The 19,178-nt window shown below is 42.0% G+C and overlaps 1 protein-coding gene across 1 annotated transcript in view; it reads left to right on the top strand.

Annotated features, from left to right (window-relative positions):
• Positions 1-19,178, top strand: part of DRC11 (dynein regulatory complex subunit 11) — a 110,674-nt gene that overhangs the window by 78,003 nt on the left and 13,493 nt on the right. The window contains exons 12-15 of the mRNA XM_074910269.1: positions 1,308-1,369; positions 4,184-4,266; positions 7,100-7,207; positions 10,583-10,782. Coding sequence (XP_074766370.1) covers positions 1,308-1,369; positions 4,184-4,266; positions 7,100-7,207; positions 10,583-10,782 — 453 coding nt within the window. The remainder of the gene's footprint in view (positions 1-1,307; positions 1,370-4,183; positions 4,267-7,099; positions 7,208-10,582; positions 10,783-19,178) is intronic.

The raw sequence follows: 19,178 nt of genomic DNA, 5'->3' as shown, positions 1-19,178 counted from the left end.
TTTAACTGAACAACATAGCCTCTAGGGCTCTGCAGAAGTATTCGCTATTAAAAAAAATAAAGTAAATGACTGTATTCCCAGGAAAACGAATGTAAACTTTTGGAAAGAATAAGCTTTCTTGATCAACTAAGCATTTAAGCACATGCTTAAATTTAAGCCATTGAAGAAATCCCAGGGTGCACAAATGTCATGGTGTAAATAGTTCCACTGAAGTCATTCTAAAGTGCTTTGCAGAACTTAAGTATGGACACCAGTGGTAGGCACTAACATGGATTAATGATGCCTTCTCCACTATTAATTATCCCTAATCATATTTATGGCTTGTGAGCAGTTAATTAATGGAGGGGCTTGACATCACTGATTCACATCTTTCTTATTTATATTTTTCATGGGTTTTTTACAGTACGTAAAGAAACTAGTCACACAAGTCACAGTCTTCCCATAGTGAAAGTGTGGTGAAAATATCAAGAGAAGCACAGGTCATGTTTTTCTGACCTCTTCAAGCTTCTTCCCTGAGGTATTAGGAGAGAGATGGCAGAATGGTATTTAATGGTTAGGATACTAGCCAGAGACTCGGGAGGGTTGGTTTTGGGTCCTGGTCCAGCTGTAAGCACCCTGCGTGACCCTCAAGGAAGCTGCCTATATATTTTACCCCAATGTGGGAAAAAAAAAAAAAAAGCTTGAACAGTCTCTGGAGCAGTTACTTGGACCCCACACCCTTTTCCTCCCTGTTTACCTCTTGGGTAAGGGCCATGCCCACTCAACTACAGAGTCATGCTCCTAAAAGGAAGGAGAGAAGATTTTTCTCTTTGAGCAAATGACCCTGGGAATCTTTTATATACAGCCTACACTGGAAGAAGCAGGACTGATTGCTTGAAAGTACGGTGCTCTTGGGGAGGTGGCAGTTGCAGGTCAGGTGTACAGACTCCCTCAGCAGCTGTATTCTAGGAAAAGCAGAGCCACCAGGTTACTCCATGCAGAACCCAGTTCAAGGGCACCTGCCACAGGCTCTGCATGAGACTCGTAGGCTGGACACAGCTCTTCAGCCCAGGGGTGCTCCAGCTCTCCTGTGCCTTGGTGAGGCACGTACAGATGGGAACATCTGTGCTTTTATAAACAGGGACATGACTTCCTTCCCTCAGAGCATTCAAGGATATGATTTTTCCCTTTGGATTCTTTCAGTAACAAAGGCCACATTCAAACACTGAAACACTTCCTGTTCTGGCCCTCACTTTTCTTCAGTACATTCAAATATGTATATATCTGTACTAACGTCACTAATTCTTGCCTGGTTTTGTGGTCCTCAGAAAAAGAAGATGGTCATGAGGAAAAAGATACCTGAGATGGAGGAAGATCTAACTCCTGACAGGTAAAGAGAGAACTTGTTTACCTGAGATTCAGACAATGAGGCTGCATCTTCTTTGCATTAGATATGCTATTAACCTTTTTAGTTTTTTAATTACACAAGGAGCATCTCAACATTGCTACGCATACCAGCATCAAGAGCCCTACAATACATAAAACCTCTTTACTAACAGCTATAAAAAAAAAATCCATTCAAAGCCTAGATGCTTAAAAAAGTATTTTATAACCTCGGAGCACATACACTTTTGCTAAAACCTTTTTTGCATTCCCAGTGAAAGCTACAACCTGCCCACTGCCCCTACCTGGCCAATAGCTTCACAGCACCACAAATAACAGGGCAACAAAACACTGCTTTAATGCTACACAGCACAGACCTTGTTTTTCCCCATCTTCAAGAACAGATACAAATTAAGATCCCCATTCTGCAACAACACACCATTAGGGCCAGTCTCTACTAACTCCAGTCAGGTGAATTCCAGTTGCAAAGCTAAGCACATGTAACATTTAGGCAGGATATTGGACATGTTTGCCTCCTTCCCATCCTCTCCGCAGGTGCAGAGGCACCTGGCTGTTTTGTTGACTGCCAGATTTTTCCACCCCAGCTGAAGCTTGATAAGGGACACTGCAGACAGGCTTCTGTACTCTATAAATCACCCTTCACATCTGAGGTATAATGTACTTGTCATAAATCATCCTTATTTACCAATAAAAGTTCTGGCAGACCTGGCAATTTCTTGTGTACCTTTGCTCTTTGAAGCACCCTTATTTTATTTGGAAGATTTGAGAGGATTTCTTCTTTTGACATTACATTTTCAGTGGGATCATGGTGCATTCACTGATAATCCAGCCATTTTTCACCTGTACACATAACACAGACACCTACGCAGAGAGATCACCGCTAGGACTTGCTGACGCAGCAGCAGTGCAGGGCAGGAGCAGACCCAGTTCCCAAGAGAGCAGGGCTGGAGAACAGCTTGAAGACAAACACACTCAATCACTGCAGGAGAAAGCACAGAGGATTCACCCTACAAATCCATTTGTAAAAGACATGCATAGCAAGACCTGGACTAGATCATTTGGGTACTAGCACTACACAATCAGTCAGTGATGTCTTTACCTGCTTTAAAGTAAAAAAACCTCTTCAAGCAAATATTTAAAATAAATGCGTCATGGATTATGACAGAGCATGACCTCTCTTGCAAGAACAATGCCATGGTCTGTGCTTTTAAAATTACTCTTGCACATACATGCTTCTTTATATATAAACTTAGTACAACATACAGCCATTTAAGAACACAAGCTTTTTAGTAGCTGGTTTTTCATCAGAATTTATGTGGCATTTTGGCTCCATGCTTTGCTCTTCCCTGCTGAGCAGGAAAAGAGGAAGCATTTCAGAAATAACCAGGAGAAGAAGCCCAGGTTCATCTCTGTTTTGGTATGGTGGAGGGGGCACAGGGGGCTTTAGTCAACAAAGACCAATCACATCACGCTTACTTGGAGGAGACTCAGGGCATGCATCATTAAGCTTGCACAGTAAAAGTAATAAGACAGGAAAAGTAGAAGTCATGCTCCCAACAGAACCGTCAGGTTAGTCCCATTCTACCTTCTGCTGGTTTTATGACACATACTTAATACAAAAATCACTGATAATGAAAGCAAGAGTCATAGTGGCAAAATCAAAATTGTTGAAGGGGCATTAAATTTTGTATTTGCTTATTACCACTCCTGTATTAATTGTGCCACTAACACTGCATAAACATAAAACTTCCCAGCTGAAATGGAAAAAGGCTGCAGACCTCAAATTGTATATGTAGTTTTATTAGCCAGCTGAGAGTTGCTATTAAATATTTTTATTGTAGCCATACCAGAACGTCCAATTATGATAGGTGACAAAGATGAAAAGTGACAATGACAAAAAATGCTCAGATTTTGAAGGAAAAGGATGTGAAAAGTGCACAAACAGTGGAAGACCTAAAAAGGTTCAAATCAGTATTGTTTATACTAACAGTACAACAAGAATTTCCAACAGGCTTATTCATTTTATGTTATCCTTGAGACAGTATCAATCTGTAGAACCTAGTGCCAAAAATGCATTGAAATGAATACTTAGATAGAACTCTGAAAGAGAGGGTGTGGAGAACTTCCCATACCAACAGAAAAACAGATACAAATGGAAGTGTATTAAATCCTCAATTACTGGGAGCTATTTTCAGCCACGAAGAGAGATAGAAAGAAATCATTCCACTGGAAAAGTTATGCTGGTTTCCACTGTATGTTTTCCCCCCAGTCCCCCCTCAGCCAGCACAACCCTAACACTGCAGTAGGTAAACCACTGGTTGCTCTTGTCAAGTCATTCCCAGTATGTTCTTGATGAGATGAGGCTGTCTATTGCAAACAGAATACATTCCAAGAAGAATTAATGAATTAGTACTAATTGGAGAGCTAAGTGAATAGGTATAGTAGTGTTAGGGTTGCTATTATTGTATAATTTAAAAATAATTTCCCAGTAATTGATATTAATGAATGAGTCTATTACACAAGTCATAACTGATCTTGCATCACCTGGAAATGGGTAATGGAATTGGTGTGAGGGAGCCATGCAGTGTGTGAGGTAGTAAAAGAGATTCCTTACTATAATGCAGAAAACAGTATTTATTGATTTCATATTGATGGTACTAATCATCTTTACCTCTGAGCTACAAAACACATTTATAAAGCTGAGGAAACATAAATAACTCTCAAGCTAGTTCAGTTATTGAAGGACTGAGCTTTTACTTACAGTGCCCTAGAATTTCTGAGTGATGTCTCTTATCTGTAGGACCATCGATTCTCTGTACAGGGAACTAGCGGAAGAAGGATTACTAATAAAAGCCAAGACCGTGAATCTCTCCGATTATGTTGGTAAAGTACACATTTTACAGCTAATATGGCGTTTAATCTAACCAAACCTCCAGCCATTCAGTGTTCACTGACCCCTATTTCCAGTCAAGAGTGAGTTCAAGAGTAATTACACTTTCAGGACTTTAAAACTTGAATATCTAAACCCATGTATGCAAATCAAGTCTCTTTCTGCAGTGTTTAGTACCTTTCACTTCTGCTACTGAAACAGGACCTGTTTGTAAAGCTGGTGCTTAGCTCCAGGCACCAACACCTGGAAGCCTTGAATGTTTTTGTATGTCACATGCCACTCTGAGGTGAAACCAGGACATCCTTTAAGAGGCACTGGACAGACATTGGCAAGACAGTGCAAATCTATGAGACTAGGGGTCATAATCCCTCCAGAATATTTCCCAGAGAACAGCAAAATTCATACCTTCAGCATTTGTTCATTCAGCGAAGACTCACCCCCTTACCTCCACTTCCCTGACTGCCCATGAACTTTGAGCAGTGCTTTGAGGCATATCTGGCCTTTCATTTGAGTAAGTTGTGTCTCTACCTAGTTCTGCATTTCATAGTCCTGTTGTCCAGTGTCTGTTACCTGCAGCTGCAGTCAGACATGCTTGCCTATGTTCTACACAGGCCAAATGAAAAAAAGCCACATGCAGGCTGCACATGTCAGCACTATCTCCAAAAGCATTTGGTGACATACAGCAAAATCACAGAAACCTTAGCAGCAAAAACCTCGAGATTCAGTTGTTTCGAAGGCCACCATTATTTGAATTTGCAGACATCCAGAAGCCACAATGCCAGTGTCTGTTAGCGCAGTATGTGTCTGAGCCAGAAAAGCTAGATTGTTGTACATCACCTCTAAATGCCATGTTTATGCAAACTCTTAGAAGCACCAATTATTGCCTTCAGAGTCTTTGCCCACTCTGTTGGAAGGCTGAATTAACAAGTAATTCCATCCATTTTATTCTCATTAAAGATCATGAAGTAAAGTAATGGAAGATTTTCGCTATTCCTTCATTCACCAAACCAATACCTTCAAAGTTGCTTTTGTCCAAACGTTTCTTACCACAGATGTTTTTAAAGCACATCTTAGCCAGTAGATAATAATTAACAGCTGGTAACATCAAACTTTGAAACAGGCTCAGATGGCTTTGGGCCATCTTCCCTTGACCCTGAGGTTTGAAGCCTCGGCTCCTCTGCATCATAGAGCAACACAAGGACTGCTCCAAGTTACATTAGTAATATTCACTTCCCAGCAGCAGTAGATACTGGGCATAGAAGTGCAGAGCCTAGCAATATTCACCCGGCTGCCTACACTCGTGCCAGGTCTCTCCCATTTCCCAACACAAATGCTGACCCATGCAGGCAGCAAGGAGGTGGCCCAGACTGTCAAAGCCAGCTCTTCCCCAAACTCAGTCATGCTTCTGAGTTGCCAGAACAAGACACAGAAGGTATTTAAAGTTGGCCTAGGATCTGGATCTAGGCTTTTTTTTTTTTTTTTTTTTAAAATCCAAAAAACCCCCTCCCTCTAAGGGTCCAAGGACACAGTAAAAGCCTGCGGAAAAAGAAGTCCTCATCTGCACATTTCTTACAGGGCTGAAGCCTAAGGAAGGTCACTTACTTCCATTTACTGGGAAAAGGACAAAGTGGAATTGTGCTACACAGCAAGTAAAGGCACTGAAAATGTCCCCTCTCTATGACAAACCGACATCACTGAACTAATTTTCTTGGTGACCTTATCTAAATTAGTCAGAGAATATCCACTGTGATTTATGTTCAGTTGCAATTAAACCCTTTGATGCCTTCTAATTAAATCTGTGAAGATTAATTCCTATCCAGTTCTTTTGATTTCTCCTTAAATAAAAGATAAAACCTGAAATGAATTTTATTCTTCAGAGGGGATGGGGCAGTTGCACCGGGGCTTGTCTGCCTTTTTGCCCCCTAATTACAACTCCACTTTCTCTCTTAACCATTGCTAATTTACCTCTGCTCCAGAGAGCTCTAGTGCTCTCCCTTTTTATCTCCAATAAAACATAATATACTATTATTTTTCAATAATATTCACCATAATTACATTTAATTTATGCTAAAAATAATAATTGGCTGCATCATTACAACTAGTTTTCCTGATTGCGGCCCATCCTTCTGGATCTTTGTTCTCTAACATGTCTTGTATATGGACTTTGACAGGGCAAGCAATGTGATTATGGCTCTGTAACAAGAGCTGAGGCAAGATTAGATCGTTTCAGTTCATGTCAGTGACTCTTAGTTTTCTTGGATTGTTTTGTGGAGGTTTTTCTAAACCAAAAATGTGAACTGCAAAAAAGCAAAAAGCCCCACCAAATTAGGTGACACGCTTAAATGTCTCACATACTGAGAAGTCGAGATGTGATGCAGCCAGAGAAAAGCTTGTTAAAAATCTCTCTTCCCCCTTTTTGAAATCCTTTAGATAGAGCGTGGTTCACTGGGATTCCAGCCCTGCAAAATCCCAAATCTGGAAATCCTTTGCCAGCAGTGTGATTTATGGTACTACTAATGATTCTTCTCCACAAAGTTTCTTTAAAAGGTTACTCGAGACTGACTGCTCTGCTGAATGCCTTCCACAGTCTGGAAGGGAAAGTCCACAGTGTGTTTAACTTCATTTTCCTTTGCAGTTCACCTTTCAAATTTCTCAGGGCCACATTCCACAACAATATTGCCCTGTTTGAGTCCCTGTCCCTTGACAGTACTGGGTTGGCTGAGAGCACGTTATATTGGTATTCTATGGTAGTTTTTCATTACTTGAGTTATGCATTTTATAACAATGCACTGTCACATTTATTAAGCCCGTGCTTCCTCCCTACAGGCGAGTACAGCTATCTGGGGACCACACTTCGTCAGGCAGATACAGAGCCAATGCCCTCTCTTGCAGATGTCAGACAGCTAATAGCGCTCTATGGAATATTGCCATTAGGTAAGAGCGCAGCAAAAATTACTAGAGGGCAGAATACAATGGCTTTGCTTCCTGTCAGTAACATGCATTTTTACTGGCTTTGACAGGGCTTGATTAATCGTAATCTAAAGCATTTTGCAGTATAATTGTTTTTCAATTAAGCCTTCTGAGTGAAGACCATATCATTTTAATAGTGCATAAAGGAGCCTGCACATGCTATTGTCAAGTATTGCGTTTCCATACCATCTCTGTTTGCATGTTAACAGTTTGCGAATGGCAGCACATAAAAGGAAATCACTTGGGAAAGATAATAGCTAAAACAAGCTCCAGTGATCAAAATTAATCAAGTTAAGGGAAGGGCTAAGGTTGCAATTTACCTTTTACAAGCTGGCTAATGTTACTCAGCACTAAACAATGCAATCGTTTAAGGAATTAGTCTGAATACATTTTGTACATTAGAGAGAACACTTTTAAATGCCCTCGAAGTTTTAATGCCACACTTAGCCAATATCTAACAAGGCTTTGCTGGGTCATGTTGTTCGCTTTTAATGTAAAATCTATCCCATATTTTACTTGGGAACGACATTAAGTCAAACTCTAGTGATTGCAAGAAGTGCCTGTCTCAAGGGCCTCTGCTCATACTTTGCTTGCATCCTTTTCCATTCCTGATTGGATTTCAGGGAGATTTTAACAAGGCATATCCTCCCCCAGGCTGTGTCATTTTGTCTGCTGATCCCCTTTATAGGGCACAATAGCTGATGGTCTCCCTGCCTCCCATTCTGGCAAATGGAGCAAAGCTGACACAGAGCTTCTGCTTTTCTTGCACACCTTCCAGAAAGGCTGGTGCTCGGGCTCTTCTGCACTTACATGCTCTGTGGCTCTCCTCAGGCACTTCCTGGGTCCCCGTCCCCAAAGCAGGCTCGATGTGCACTACTGCACCAAGCTCTCTATGGCACAAGTCTGCTTCATACAGGTTTCAGGTAGAGAAGTCTGCTCCTGCTGCCCTACAGCTCAATCTGAAGTCAGGTTAACGAACAGGATGCTAGCAGCACCCGTGCCTTCAACCTAGATGGGGCTCTTCTCATCTCAGCTGGTTGTGGGTAAACCCTCAGGGGTTGGCTGCAAGTTTGACCGCAATCAGCTGAGAGAGCTTAGCAGTTATCCCTGTCTGCACTGATTGCAATGTGGTACTTCACATATCAGATAACTCCTCCAAGGTTATGTTTTAGCACCATCTAATCTAGTTAAATCAAGCCCCAAGACACCCCCCCAAGGCAAGAGGAAAGAGAAACCATAAATTTTCTGCCTTTTATGCAATTGGCTAAAAATCTAGGGAGAAGAGACCCTGGACTAGTTAAACAAACAGTATGTATTTACAATAGCCATTTGAAAAATGCCTTCAATTAAAAAAAAAAAAGATATTACATGAGCCGAAAAAAGGCACAGGAATGGTTTCACCTTTTAGGTGATATGTCATGGATGACATTTTACTTAATTGGCCTCAGAACTAGTTAATCATTATATAATTGTGTATGTGTAGAAGTGAAAGTTTTTCTCAAAATAGTCACCTGATGGCAAAGAAAGCTTCAGCTTAAATGGCATTGAGAAAATTATAAACAGCTGAAATGAGAAATAATAGTAGAAGATATACTTCATCTTTAACCACAGAGGAGTCTGCTGCTCCTCTCATAATAAATCTACGTGTAATAGTAATAGATTGGTATGGAACGACCAAATATTAATAAAGTCTGGGTGGCTGACAACTTCACTACATCCTGCACAGTGCTGAAATAATGGCATTCATCTTAGCACTCAGTCCATTGTCATTTATTTAGGACATTAAACCATTAGGACGCAGATAGGCAACCTGATTAGATTTGTTTTTAAATACTATTCTTGCCTAGCTGTCACCCTTAACCTGGAGAACTTTCCCAGGCTAAGCCACAGGCTCCCTCCACAGCCCATCACTTTTGGAGCTGGTTTCCCCCACAAGCCCCATAGCCTGATAGAACACCAGTCTCAAAGACCTTCAGAAGTAGTGGATGCTCACCAAGATCTTCAAATCTGATTTTGTAACCACCACCACTACTGACAGGATGTTTTTAGGCATCGAGACAGTGATGTTACTGGACTACCAGTGGGTATAGATATAGCATTTAACATTTCCTGCTTCTTCCATCTCTGGAGGTTCACCTGTGACAGTGACAGAGCTGCAGGGAAGACAAGTTCTATCACCATCAGCCACCTAAATCTCTCTGTGTAGTTCTGTTTTCACAATGCAGGCATTTCTGCTAGGCTTTCCCAGGTGATGGAGCATATTTCTTACAGCCCAAATTGAATTTACCTGGAGCAGCTCTAGAGACAGATTTAGAAATGCTGAGCAGTCACTGCTGGTGGCAGAGCAAGTGAAGCATAGCAACCCTGGTATTTGCATTTGCTCACCCAGATAAAATGAAGGGAACAGAAAAGGATCCTTCTTCTCCTAGCAGATATATTGTACCTGCTCTGCAACATGCAGCTGCCATGTTCCAGACTGGGGAATAACATTAGCTCTGCTGCACGTAAGCTAACACTACACTCAGCAGGCATGCATAGAGGCGATAACAGCAGCAAAGGATTTTGGCACAGAGCTAGCCTAAAGTGACAAACAGTCAGAGCCTCCAATACTCACTGAACAGCAATTACATTTAAGAGGAAAAATTACCTAGAAAAAGGGAGGTGCATGCAGAAGTTAAAGGAGAGAGAATAAAACACATGGTAACATCTGGTTTCAAAATTACTGACGGATGCAGCTCCAACAGATAGTCTCATTAGTTTGTTTTCTCTAAAGATGGGCAAGCTGGAAATTGTCGTTTCAGACAGGAGGAGGAAGGAACTCTGCTGGTCTCATGTGCAACATGAATTTATGCTGTTGTCCAGTTGCAGAAAGTGAGGGCCTACTCTGACAATAACGCAAAGCTTAAAGCCACAGGTACATCTCTAGCACTGCCTCTGCCTGACAGCTCAGGGAGGGAGGTGGCAGCTGCTGTGTAACTGAAGGCAAGTGTCCCTGTGCAAGGCTTGTCTGTACACATAGCCACCACCACCAGCTTCATTTCAGTGCTCTTACTGTGTGTCTCTCCTCAAAAATTTACCTATAAATTAATGTTCTTTTAGCTCACATAGATTTAGAGCTCAAATCTGCCCATCAGAAGGTGAAAAATAAGGGTAGTTGAGTCTTGTTAACAGGGATGTTAACTCAAACATGCTACGGCCACAACTCTGATTATACAGAAATGAACTCAAGAGCCATATTAAGGAAACAATTAATTCACATTATAAATTATTTACAGTGAAGAATCACCTTTATGGCAGACTTAAATGAAAGCAGTAATAGTGCCATATGACTTTTTAAAGGTTCCCAAACTGTCCATGAGAAGGCTCCTTTGGTGAAAGCCTTGTTACTAGCTGGACCTGCTGGAGTTGGAAAGAAAATGTTGGTCCATGCCATCTGCACAGAAACAGGAGCCAATCTCTTCAACTTATCTGCTTCCAACATTGCTGGGAAATATCCAGGCAAGAATGGTGTGCAAATGATGCTTCACATGGTTCTCAAGGTACTGTGTTTTGTGTACTTCTCTACAAAGCTGGTTCAGTTCATCACATCTTATGTGGAACAAATAGGGAATTGAATTGTAGTTCCTCCATACTGAGGAACATACACACCAGTCATATGAGAGCAAAGCTGCCCAGGGTTCAAAGAACTGCCAACCCACTTTGAAATTCCCTCCCTCCTTTCTAGTATTAAAAACCACTTGTTGACAGCCAGTGCAGTGCACCGTTGTAGAGGATCTAACGCCCCTTGAGAAAGCACTTGTAGGAGGCATATTTTTCGCATTAACATTTGTGAAAGCTTTGTGTTACCTTATATGAAAAACATCATAGACAGAGAAAATTCTGTTCTCTGTTTATATGCACATCAGTCAGGAATGCTTGCCATGCAGCATTTAATCAAATACTAGACTGGGGGTGGTCAACAATTTCCTCTCTGGGACTGTTGCTGTAAAACAACTCTCCCCTAAACTGCTCTTTGTTTACCTATCGGCAAGCTTTTCAAAAGAGGGAATCCTAGTTCAGGATTAAATTAACAGAAATGTATGAGAAGTCTGGAAATGAAAGTAGGCATATGAACTGTGAAGAACGTATCCCAAACCCTCTTCAGAAAAAAGACACAGTTCTGGGAGGATTTCTTCCACATTGTGAATCCTCAATGTTTTTGCTAAGGAAGGAAGCTGGTAAACATTTCCAGACAAAATACTCTTAGAAAAAACACAGCACATACACTAGAAAAAGACAGATAAAATATTTTTCCAGTGCTAGAGGCCTACTAAAAGACTGAATTCAAATTGGCTTTCCCTAGGATTTATCAGATGTGGTTTATTAAATCCAGTATTATAGCAGATTTCGTGGCAGGTGCCTCTATGCCCAGAAAAGACAGGTTTCACAGTTAAAAGCAAAGCAATCCCCAAGGACCCCATTTCTTGCTGGTCAGAGTAGTGCCTAAGGAAAAACGACAGTGCTGTGATCATGTACCTTTGATGACATAACACTAACACTGGGTCTAGCACTCCCTGACACAAGCTAGTGCCATTAGACTGAGTTACTACTACCTTCTCCTCCCTCCACTCCGCAATTTCACCCTTCTCCACTTAGTTTCGCTACCCTCATCAATGGCAAAGCACATTTCTGGCTGCAGGAACAGCGCGCACACACACACACACCATTTTTTCTATCATTTAGTCCCTGCTATAGCACAAGGCCTTTAAGTACAGGAGAAAGGAGGGCAGCCTTTTTACTTGTACAGAAGATTTCAGCTGAAGATATTGGGTTTTGTATACATGTGTATATATTATATACAATAACTGGAACATACATTAAAATGTGTGTGTCAGGTAAGATTGGCAGGAGATCTGCATGGATGAACAAGGAGCTCCTGGACAAGCTCAAACACAGAAGGAAAACCTACAGAGAGAAAAAGCAAGGACAGATAGCCTAGGAGGAATACAGAGAAGCTGCCCAAGCAGCCAGGGATCAGGTTAGGAAAGCCAAAGCCCTGATAAAACTAAATCTGGCCAAGGACATCAATGGCAACAACGACAGCAGCTTTTGCAGGTATGTCAGTGATAAAAGGAAGACTAGAGAAAATGTGGGCCCTCTCCGGAAGGAAAAGGGAGACTTGATCACCTGGGACATGGAGAAGGCTGAGGTACTCAACTTTTTTGCCTCAGTCTTCACCAACAAGGGCTCCAGCCACACCACCCAAGACACAGAAGGCAAAGGCAGGGATGGGGAGAAGGAAGAACTTCCCACTGTAGGAGAAGATCAGATTTGAGACCACCTATGGAGCATGAAGGTGCACAAGTCCATGGGATCTGATGAGATGCAGCTGTAGGTCCTGAGGGAACTGGCAGATGAGGTGGCTAAGCCATGATCCAGCACATTTGAGAAGTCATGGCAGTCTGGCAAAGTTCCTACTGACTGGGAAAAGAGTAATGTAATCCCCATTTTTAAGAAGGGAAATAAACAGGACCTAGGGAGGTCATGTGCCCAGTACAATCATGGAGCAGATTGTCCTGGAAAATATGCTAGGGCATATAGAAAATAAGAATGTGATCAGTGACAGCCAACATGGCTTCACAAAGGGCAAACTGTTCCCAATTTGTTGGCCTTCTACAATGGGGTTATAGTGCTGGTGGATAAGGAAAGAGCAACTGATATTATCTACCTGCACTTGTGCAAAGCTTTCGACACTGACCTACATGACATCCTGGTCTCCAAATTGGAGAGACATGGATCTGATGGATGGACCACTTGGTGGATAAAGAATTGGCTGAGTGGTCACGCTCAAAGAGTTGCAGTCAATGGCTCGATGTCCAAGTGGAGAGCAGTGACAAGTGCTGTTCCTCAGGGATCGGTGTTGGGACCGGAGCTGTTTAACATCATTGTTGATGACATGGACAGTGGGATAGAGGCACCCTCAGCAAGTTCAACAACACCGAGCTGTGTGGTGCAACCGACACACTGGAGGGAAGGGATGTGCCATCCAGAGGGACCTGGACAGGCTGGAGTGGGACCATGTGAACCTCATGGAGTTTAACAAGGCCAAGTGCAAGGTCCTGCACATGGTCAGGGCAATCCCAAGCACAAATACAGGCTGGGCGATGAGACACAATGGACTATGAGCCAGCAATGTGCACTCACAGCCCAGAAAGCCAACCGTGTCCTGGGCTGCATCAAGAGAAATGTGGCCAGCAGGGCAAGGGAGGGGATTCTCCACTTCTACTCCCTACCTGCAGTGCTGTGTCCAGCTCTGGGAGCACCAACACAACTAGGACACAAACCTGCTTGAGCATGTCCAGAGGAGGCCACGAGGATGATCAGGGGGCTGGAGCACCTCCCCTGTGAGGACAAGGCTGAGAGAGTTGGGGGTGTTCAACCTGGAGAAGAGAAGGCTCTGAGGAGACCTTATAGAGGCCTTCCAGTGCTGAAAGGGGCTACAGGAAAGGTGGGGAGGGACTTTTGATCAGGGGGTGTAGGGATAGGACGATGGGTAACAGTTTTAAACTGAAAGAAGGAGATTTGGATTAGAGAAAAGGAAGAAATTCTTCAGTTTGAGGCTGGTGAGGCACTGTAACAAGTTGCCCAGAGAAGTTTAAGGACAAGTTGAACATGAGCCAAAAGCATGTTCATGCAGCAAAAAGTCAAACACTGGCCTATATCAGCAAGAGTATAGCCAACCTCTTAAAGCAGTTATTCCTCATTATTTGGCACTTATAAGACTACAGCTGAACACTGTGTCCAGTATTGTGCTACCCTCTTACAAGACAGGCACAGCGGGGAGCCATGAAGATAAGGGGGTTGGAGTGCGTGAAATAACCTGAACAAGCCCAGTTGTTTCAGCCTGAGAGAAGGCTGGAGTGAGAGGGAGTCTAACTGCTGTTTTCAGGGGCTTCATGGGACAGTACAGAGCCAGACTTTTCCCAGAGGTGCACAGCAACAAGATAAGAAGCAACAGACACAAGTTGCAGCACGGGAAATAGTTTCACAGGGAAACAAAGTATAAGGAATCTTTTATATCCCGATTTTCAGGAATCTACTGTTACCCAAACTGAAGCAAACACAAGCAAAACAAATTCCTTGACAAGAGGAAGCTGAACACTGGTATTTGCCAAAAAAGTTTATTTTTCACTGTGGTAAAAAAAGTTTGCCATAAATATATTCTGATTATTGTAAGGCTGCAGTATACAGTGGCAGATATAGCAGACAAGCCATGAAAGCAAATGGCATCTTGCAGCTGACATTTAATCTTCACACCTCTCACCTTGTACACACCATAGTACACCTTGTTAAAGTGCCTCGTGTGCAGACAATCACTGAAAGATTCACCACATCTCCATAGTCAGACACTTTTTTGCATACAGCAACTGTGACTGTTGTTAAGCAAGCTTTCTACTCCAGCTTTCGAGAAGTGTCTTTATATAGAGTTAGTCAAGCAGAATGTAGACCTTCCACTTGTAGGTGAATGACAGGAAACATGACACTTTTTTTCTGTTATCTTATGATCCATGTAACCATCATTAAACACCAAGATTCCATAAATAAGAATTAATGGTGCTCTGTGGTAAAGGTGAAGTAACCTTGCACTTTCGATTACCTATCACATCTGCAAATGGAGTTTCTGTAATGAAAGGAAACTCTGGAGAGCATAAAATGACCATTAGGAAACTTTCCATCCATAACTGAGTGTTGGCTGCTGGCATTTGTTTCATGGGAGACACCCTAAACAAGTGAATAGCATTGGAAAAAATGAAACTTTAATTTGTTTCAGATGCAAGAGCCAAATTCTTTTTTTTCCCCCCCTCCCTGATTTTGGGGAGGAGACTTTCAAGAGACATACCAGCCCTGACCCGAAAGAGAGGCTTGTGTGTTACTCGAAGCAGGCATTTTAAGTGTCATACGGAGGAAATAACTTCTTATACCAGGACAGGAAAACACCAACGTTTCAATCTGCCTATTCAAAGGAAATGTAAGGAAGATTAATATCAAATAGGAAAACTGTTGGAAAAAAGCTACAAACACCAAGCCCAAGCACTTGTGCTCTCCACAGACACAGCAAAGCCTGCCAGGTCAGCTCTGCTCAGGAGTGAAGAGAGAGGATCTGTCTCTAATATAGAAGCACTATAACCCCAAAACAAAACTCATCCTTCAACCATGAATCAGAACTTGCTGGAATATTTCAATTAAGCCACATTTTCCATGTACTGAGCCAGTATGAACTCAGTGGAGTTTTCTGTCAGCTTGTACCAACTGATGGCTCTGCTCTCCTGTGTTCCCATCAGAGCACAAAACACAGCTGCAGTGCAACAGCTTATCTAAAAGATGCAAAGAAGGATAATGAAGAATGTGTAGAAACAGAAACAAATGCAGAAAGGACTGGGGAGAGAAGGTAGAATGCATGACTCTGCAACACAGAAGTGGGAAAATGCAGGTAGCTCATAAGGCTTAACTCTGAGGCAATAAAAATGACAAGCACTGGCCTTCCATTAGCAACCATAAGGCAGCCATCGGGTTAATCACTACCAGAGTGAGACAGCCCCTCTCAGGTCCTTTACCAGGGCTGCAGCAGCACACAGAAAGCACATTGTACAAAAAGCCACACATGGGAAAATGTTATTAGTGCAACACTGACCAGGCTAAAAGGTTGAGAAAGAGGTGGCCGGGAGGAAATACCAGCGGAGAAGTTGAGTTCAGTGTGTGCTGTGCAGCCATCTCCACTGAACACGGAGTTTTACAGAGCAGCAGGCTGCAGAAATATTTCAACACCATCACTGTTAGAGAACTCTGTTATCAGGCTATTTGGTTATGCTATTTAGCAAGTCAGAGGTGATCAGAAAAGTGTTATACCAAAAAAGGAAACCAATGGAATTTAAAATTATATAATCCCAGCATTTAGAGACAACATAATTTTAACATCTGTCAGGTTTTTTCCACTGAATCAAGTTCATTTATTTATAGCCACTGCTGTATTGTCTCTTCAGACATGTCATTTTTCTTGCAGTCTGAAGAACCAGGTACAGTTTACCCTAGTAAACCCTAGTTTTTGTGTATTTAGCGTTTCCATGGCACACAGGACTCTATTAGTTGAGACTTCAGAACAGTACAGTCAGCCTTTCTTCCAGGCATCCCAGAGCAGTTCTTTTCTCTTGGTGTAGTTCAACCTGCTAGAAGCCCAAACCCTTGAGGTGTTAAATGTCACCAGTGCTCAGCTATACAGTGTTATTTCTGTGACAAAGCAGTTTTACATTGTGTTACTCTAATGTCAAAAAATTAAATGCATCCTGTTGGAAGATAGTATTTATAGTTATTTTCTGTCTAAAAAACCGGAAAACAGCGACATCATCACTGTAGCACTGGAATATTTTCATGATGAGGCTCCCACAGATAAGGTCTAATCACAGGTTTCAGCATCTTGCTACTTTAGCTGCTGTGAAGCATTTCTGTGAATATAAACTACAGAGTATTGAGCAGTTTTCAACAACAACTTGAGCTTCCAGAAGAATCTTAGTCTTGGGCCTTTTAAAAAAATTCCAAAGCCTTCAATTTTTGAGGAGCCTTGTGCACATGTGCCCAGCAAGAATCAAGTTTCCGTATTTTCAAGTGTAACAATTTAACTGTTAAACTCTGTCTCTCAAGTTTGAAAAGTTTAACCCAAGGCTTTCAAAACTGGTGTTTGATCTTTGATGAATGTTGACAGACAGCAGGACGAGAAGGCTTTTTTCCATAATTATTTTCCCGAAGAGCAAATCAAGCCTCTGTGACCCACCAGAGTGGTTTGCAGCGCAGGTGGCTGCTGGCTCACTGCGGTATTAGAAGGGTTAAGGAGCCATCTGCTGGCAGCTCCAACAAATTGTTGAATGCAGCAAAGCTAATAAAATTTCAATTACAAATTAATTATGTACAGTGCATTTAATTATCCATGGATTCAAACTGTCCATAGATAATTCAAATGAAGCACTTTCACGGGGGATATACAGTCTGCTACGTATCTGCCAACAATTTAAATTAGATGCCAATGGATTCTGGGTGTCTGATCTGTCTTCAAAAATGAAACAGCCAGGCCCAAAAAGAGTGTGTTGAATTTGGTCATATTAATGTGTATGAACAGAAAAATATATGCAGGCCACTTTATACATTTAGATCATTGCCTCAAAACACAAAGCACAGGAAAGTACCTCTTTAAGGTAGAGCCAGAACTGAGGTTATTCATTGTATTTCCACTTACTCAGTGGGGAAATAAAGAGGACCAAAATGATGACAGGTGTGACAACAGTGGACATTCTTCCTTAAGAGTTAAAATGAAAGTATAGTCTGATTTAAAACTTAAGGCTCCATTTTAAGGGGCTGCTAACCACAGAAGCCATTGCTGAGCCAAGTGGGGGAGATCTGCACCTCCCTGACTGCAGTGGCCCCACTGAAAGGACAACATGGTTCCCTCTGAAGTATGCAAGCAGAGTTAAACCATTGCCAACAGCTTTTATGGCCTCTGTAACCTCCTCCACCCTTATTCCCCCTGTCACATCACACTGCATCATCAGACACAGGTATGGAGAACACATTGCAGAACAGATACACAACTCCCCAGACTTCATACAGCTGCATCACCTCACAAAGCAAAAATACCAGAACACAACTATTCTCCTTGCAAAGCAAACACACAGCACCTTTTTTGGCTGTAAACACAAATAAAGTGGGGAGAAAGCACCACAACAACAGCAAATCCCACACTGACAGTCTATCAGAATGGATACAGTCACACAGTCTGTAAACCTGAGTAGACAGCATGCCACCAGCCCAGTCCTCACTCAGGGGAAAGGCAGGCTTCAAGGGAAACAGTGTCACACTGCCTCATCTTCCTCCTGACATCCTCTCCAGGCACACAGAGCAGGAGCAAAAAATGGTTGTTATCTTATATTTCAGAAGGTAAAAGTCACCATCAGAAACATCAGAAAGCCCCAGCTGATAATCCATTCATTAACGATGCTGAGTTTGGTAAGGGTCTCTGAGTCAGAGTTTCTACACATCACAGTAGATTTCACAGCAGGTGCAAATGCAGTTCTTTAAGAAGCTGTATATTTCTTTTAGCAACTTAAACTACACCTATTTTTCTTTCTAAGTCTAATTTTACAAAGAATGTCACTTACCCCATCTCTGCTATATGACCATGCTACTACATTACTCTTCTTTCACCACTTGTCTCCAAGCCTGCATACAGACATCCAGGAGCTAACTGAATTCATCTGCAAGGGCAAATCAATAGGACTGACTTGCATTTTCTGCAGGTGTCTGAGCCCTTTACTAGCAGGATACTCAGCAGAAAATCCCCAAGTCTAAGACTACTGCAACAGCTCGGTTCAATGAAAGCCACAGGCTTTCCCTCTCAAATATACCTTGCAGTGTGTGCAGGCTTAAGACTATCTCTGAAAATAGGTAAATAGGAGAGATAAAAAAGCATCTGGCTTTAAAATGGCAGATATTATTGCTGTAGAATTTAAATCTGTAATTTATTCCAGTTTATATACTCAATACACTGCTGGACTGAGATGTTACTCTTTAAATTGTACATGCAGTTAAGCATTCACATAACTACATGGGTCCACACATCAGTTTCTGCAGGATTTTCATATTATCTTCCATATGATGTTTTTATTTTTAAAATCTTCATTACTAATGCTAAACATTGAGTTCCTGCCTTACAACAAAGGAAGAAGCTCTGTTTTCCTCAATGAAGCCGTTCTGAACTTGGGAGGTACCACTTGAAATATTCTAGGACTGACAAGTTACCACAAATAAAGTGTCATGTGCTGAAGATGGCATTGTTTCCACTTCACCCCATCAGCAGCACAGCGGAGCAAACAAGTTGAACAGCAGTCATCTACTGCTCTTTTCCCCTATC

Source organism: Athene noctua, chromosome 7 (genome assembly GCF_965140245.1).
Source record: "Athene noctua chromosome 7, bAthNoc1.hap1.1, whole genome shotgun sequence".
Lineage (NCBI taxonomy): Eukaryota > Metazoa > Chordata > Aves > Strigiformes > Strigidae > Athene > Athene noctua.
The sequence above is the reverse complement of the archived record's forward strand: the minus strand, read 5'-3'. Positions and strand labels throughout refer to the sequence as shown.